The 5,199-nt window shown below is 36.0% G+C and overlaps 1 protein-coding gene across 3 annotated transcripts; it reads left to right on the forward strand.

Moving 5' to 3' along the window:
- The first annotated feature begins 284 nt into the window (after positions 1 to 284).
- On the forward strand, positions 285 to 4,982 carry LOC101509188 (pentatricopeptide repeat-containing protein At1g18485). 3 transcript variants are annotated; one of them, XM_073364876.1, is made up of 3 exons: positions 285 to 4,288; positions 4,465 to 4,503; positions 4,755 to 4,982. In XM_073364876.1, the coding sequence occupies exon 1, from the start codon at positions 468 to 470 to the stop codon at positions 3,432 to 3,434; it is 2,967 nt and encodes a 988-aa protein (XP_073220977.1). In that variant the 5' UTR covers positions 285 to 467; the 3' UTR covers positions 3,435 to 4,288; positions 4,465 to 4,503; positions 4,755 to 4,982. The 3 variants fall into 3 exon arrangements, with proteins under 3 accessions (XP_073220977.1, XP_004516865.1, XP_073220976.1); XM_004516808.4 differs by having other exon boundaries at positions 285 to 3,651; XM_073364875.1 differs by having other exon boundaries at positions 285 to 4,503.
- Positions 4,983 to 5,199: the final 217 nt, after the last annotated feature.

Genomic DNA, 5,199 nt, shown 5'->3' on the forward strand with positions numbered 1-5,199 from the left:
GAAAAAAAAAAGTTCTACATGGTCGCATTCCCACATTGCGATATGCAACTGAAGCTAAAAAGTAGGACATTTAGGTATTATTTTTTCAATGTGAGGCATTTTGATCAAATTAAAAAAAAAAAAGAAGGATATAAAAGAAAAAAATCCTCAAATTTTGGCCTTTCAAGTTTGGTTAGCCACGGCCTCATCTAGAAAAATTTAGAGAAACGTTGTTTCCTTTAATAAATAAAAATAAACGTCATTAAATCTTAATTGGAGTGACAAACGTAAGACATTTGATAAATTAGACGTATATCTCAGATTCAAATACAGAATCTCAGTGTTATGAGTTTGTTATAAAAATAAGATTATGACTCTACTATTTTACTTTCAATACTGTCAAACAAAATTCTTCAAGAATTGATTTTGTTTGATGGCCTTTAATTTAGATTCTGTAATGATAACCGAAAGTCAAGTGAAGTCAAGCAATGTATTCTGTGACGCCTCCACCTCTCTCATTCTCATGTTATCTCCACAACCACAACCTTCATCTTCACAACATAACCATTCGGAAACCAAAAATCAACACCAAAACCCCCTTTCCTTCATTTACAACTGCAAAATCATCCCTCTTATCTTCTCCCACAATCTCATTACACAAAACAGAGAAAAATGCCGCTAGTGAACCCTATTCTCAACAACGCTTTCACAATCTATGCGACACAGGAAACCTCAACGAAGCATTCAACTTCCTTCAATCAAATATCGACGACGTCGTTTCATTTTCCAACGTTAAACCAGAAGACGCCATTGGCCACTTATTACAAGCATGCGGGCGCCACAGAGACATCGAAGTCGGTCGAAAAGTTCACGAATTTGTTTCAACTTCGTCGCGTTTTCAAAACGACGTCATTCTCATCACTCGCATTGTTACCATGTACTCCAATTGCAGCTCTCCCAATGATTCTCGTTTTGTCTTCGACGTTTCGAGGAAAAAGAATCTCTTTCTCTGGAACGCGCTTCTCAGCAGTTACTCCAGGAACGCGCTTTTCCACGAAGCGGTTTGTCTGTTCGTTGAGTTAATTTCCGCGACGGAGTTTGCTCCGGATAATTTCACGTTGCCGTGCGTTATCAAGGCTTGCGCGGGGCTTTCAGATGCTAGACTTGGAGAAACGATTCACGCGTTTGCGTTGAAGACGAGGCTTTTCTCCGACGCGTTTGTCGGGAACGCGTTGATTGCTATGTACGGGAAGTTTGGGGTTTTGGAGAGTGCTGTTAAGGTATTTGAGAAAATGCCTGAGAGAAACTTGGTTTCGTGGAACTCAATTATGTATGCGTATTCTGAGAAGGGGGTTTTTGAAGAGAGCTATGATTTGTTTAAGGGACTGTTGAATGGTAAAGAAGGCTTAGTACCTGATGTTGCTACTATGGTGACAATAATACCTATCTGTGCAGCACAAGGTGAAGTGAAATTAGGGGTGGTGCTTCATGGTTTGGCTTTGAAACTTGGCCTTGGTGGAGAATTGAAGGTGAATAATTCCCTTACAGATATGTATTCGAAATGCGGTTACTTATGTGAAGCGCGGGTCCTGTTTGATATGAATGAGGATAAGAATGTTGTTTCTTGGAACTCTATGATTGGTGGCTACTCTAAGGAAGGAGATTTTCGTGGAACGTTTGACTTGTTAAGGAAGATGCAGATGGAAGAGAAAGTAAAGGTGAATGAGGTGACACTGTTGAATGTTTTGCCGGCTTGTGTGGAGGAGATTCAGTTTTTGAACTTAAAGGAGATTCATGGTTATGCTGTAAGGCACGGATTCATTCAGAGTGATGAATTGGTGGCAAATGCTTTTGTTGCTGGATATGCTAAGTGTGGTTCATTGGATTATGCTGAGGGTGTGTTTTGTGGTATGGAGTCGAAAACAGCGAGTTCTTGGAATGCGATGATTGGCGGTCATGCACAGAATGGTTTTCCTAGAAAGGCATTGGATTTTTACCTTTTGATGAGAGATTTTGGATTGGATCCTGATTGGTTTACAATTGGTAGCCTTCTTTCAGCTTGTGCTCGATTGAAATCCCTTTCTTGTGGGAAAGAGATTCATGGTTTTATGTTGCGTAATGGTTTACAATTGGACGAATTCATTGGGATATCGTTAGTCTCACTTTATGTTCAATGTGGGAAAATGCTACCAGCAAAATTGTTTTTTGATAATATGGAAGAGAAAAGTTTAGTGTGCTGGAATACTATGATTAATGGCTTTTCACAAAACGAGCTTCCTTGTGATGCCCTTGATATGTTTCGTCAAATGCTTTCAAGTAAAATTTGGCCTGATGAGATTGCCATAATGGGTGCTCTGGGGGCTTGTTCGCAGGTGTCGGCACTGCGGCTGGGCAAAGAGCTTCACTGCTTTGCAATGAAAGCTCGTCTCATAGACGACAGCTTTGTTACTTGTTCATTGATAGACATGTATGCAAAAAGTGGATGCATGGAACAATCACAGAACATTTTTGACAGGGTACATAAGAAAGACGAAGCGTCATGGAATGTTTTAATTTCAGGATATGGAATTCATGGACATGGACTGAAGGCTATAGAGCTTTTTAAATCGATGCAAAGTGCTGGCTGCAGACCAGATTCTTTTACATTTGTAGGATTGTTAATGGCATGTAACCATGCTGGTTTAGTAGCAGAAGGGTTAGAATATCTTAGTCAGATGCAGAGTTTGTTTGATATAAAGCCAAAATTACAGCATTATGCATGTGTGGTTGATATGCTTGGTCGCGCTGGACGATTGAATGAAGCTTTGAAGCTTGTAAATGAGCTACCAGATGAACCAGATTCCGGGATATGGAGTTCTTTACTCAGTTCATGTAGAAATTATGGGGATTTGGATATTGGCAAGGAAGTTGCGAAAAAGTTGTTAGAATTGGGACCAGACAAAGCTGAGAACTATGTATTGATATCAAATTTGTATGCTGGATTAGGAAAATGGGATGAGGTGAGAAAAGTGAGGCAAAAGATGAAAGATATTGGCCTTCAGAAAGATGCAGGTTGCAGTTGGATTGAAATAGGAGGAAAAGTTTATAGATTTGTTGTTGGTGATGGATCACTTTTGGAATCAAAGAAAATTCAGCAGACTTGGATTAAATTGGAGAAGAAAATGATCAAAATTGGATATGAACCAGACACAAGTTGTGTGCTTCATGAACTAGAAGAAGAGGAAAAGATTAAGATACTGAGGAGCCATAGTGAGAAGCTTGCAATTTCTTTTGGTTTATTAAATACGGCTAAAGGTACCACACTAAGGGTTTGCAAAAACCTACGCATTTGTGTTGACTGTCACAATGCTATTAAGTTAGTATCAAAGGTTGCTAAAAGGGAGATTATTGTTAGGGACAACAAGCGCTTTCATCATTTCAAAAAAGGATTTTGTAGCTGTGGAGATTACTGGTAGTTGAGGGTTGAGGGTGTATGTTGTTTTAATCTTTGATTACATTAGTGAAGAAATCCAGGAAAGTTCAGTGGTGTGTAGTTGCCCATGCATTGCTCATTGCAAATGATTAGGATTACATTTACAATTAAAGAAAATGTACATAATCATCAGAGAAATTGTGCAATTATGGACGTGAAGATGAAATGATGCTTGTCGAAGACTATCTTAAAATCGGAAGGTGATATTAAAGTAACATATTTAATTGGAGAAATCATAACCGAATCTTTTATTCATTTTTTTAAAATATTTAGTGTCGAAACTCATATACTAAATTTAAAAAAAGAGACGCATCTTAAATTCAAACCCATGTTTCAACATATAAAAAATCCGTGCAGTTATGAGGAGAGTTTTATTTACTAAATATTTATCCATTTTCTTAAACTATAATAAGGTATATATCTAATATAAACTTAAAACTCTTAATTACAACTTATTTTACAACTTTGAATACTATTGTAATATTATGTAAACAATGATAAGGTATATATCTAATATTTATTCACTATAAGGACATGGTTGTCAATAGAAAATTATGTAAACAATGAGGAATACTATTGCCTATAACAAAGTAGAACTCATATGAGCCAAAGTTGCACAACTAATTTGTGAAGCATAATGTCACGAAATCAAGTTGAGCGTCAATAACTCAAACTCTGTCAACACTTTCATTTTCTTTTCAATTTATATCTTTCTCTCACACACTTTACAATCCAAAAAATCTAAACCACTCTTTTCACTCCGGAAGTTCATCATCTTCTTGCCATCATCCTCCATCTCCACCGTCTTCATCCTTCATTCACACCGTCAAATTTGCAGTTCGTCTCTCTGTACCTTTCTTAGATTTCTTTTTAAGTTTACATCTTGAAATTGGTATTTCTATTTGTTATTTGGTTTCATTTTAGATTATCTCATTTTTTTTCCCTCTTATTTCCCATTTTTTCTCTATTTTGTTATGATATTTATGAGCCGTGATTTGGAATCATTTTCAAAGGTAAAAACGAAAATCAAGTTCAACTCAAACACAACAAAGGTAAGTTCTTCGATCTATGTTTTTCTTCATATGTTCGTTTTGATTTTTTTGTTTTTTTCAAAAATTGTTGTGTTGTATTTAGTTCTTCACGGTAACATCAAGTTATTGTGTTGTATTAATTAGCTCTTCAAAAAGTTTTTATTTTTCAAGTTCGGATGATGTCATAAAGTTTAGATTTTTTACACAAAGTTTATAACTTCGAGCACCTCATAGTGACATCAAGTTGTTGTGTCGTATTTTGTTCTTTACAGAGAAGGAACGAGATCAAGCTTTATTTATTTTATGTTGATGCAAATCTGTCAAAGTTGAGAAGTCAACACACTACTAAAAATGAAGAGGCAGCGAAAACAAATTGTCAACGGAAGGCAAGATGCTATAAATTTGCAATGTTGAGTCTTTCAATAAAATATTCACCATAATTACAAGAAACTCATTTATTTTAGTAAAGAAACAAGATCTACAAAAATAGATTGACTCTACTCCTCTTTATCTGTTAGCAATTCCAACCAACAATTATATCTATTGGGAAAAAATCAAAGATAAAAATGCAATTCCACATTACAAACATAGAAAACTTTTCTCAAAATAAGATAGTAAAATCAACAAGACTTAGTCTAATAAACATTCCACTATAAATGGTACACGTGTTTCTAGTAACATGGAACATCAATCAACAATAGTCATCACTAAAAGGTG

This window comes from Cicer arietinum, chromosome 1, assembly GCF_000331145.2.
Source record: "Cicer arietinum cultivar CDC Frontier isolate Library 1 chromosome 1, Cicar.CDCFrontier_v2.0, whole genome shotgun sequence".
Taxonomy (NCBI): domain Eukaryota; kingdom Viridiplantae; phylum Streptophyta; class Magnoliopsida; order Fabales; family Fabaceae; genus Cicer; species Cicer arietinum.

Bases quoted from the DNA above. Each gene is read 5' to 3' on its own strand.
- LOC101509188 (XM_073364875.1), top strand. From the start codon at position 468: ATGTATTCTGTGACGCCTCCACCTCTCTCATTCTCATGTTATCTCCAC.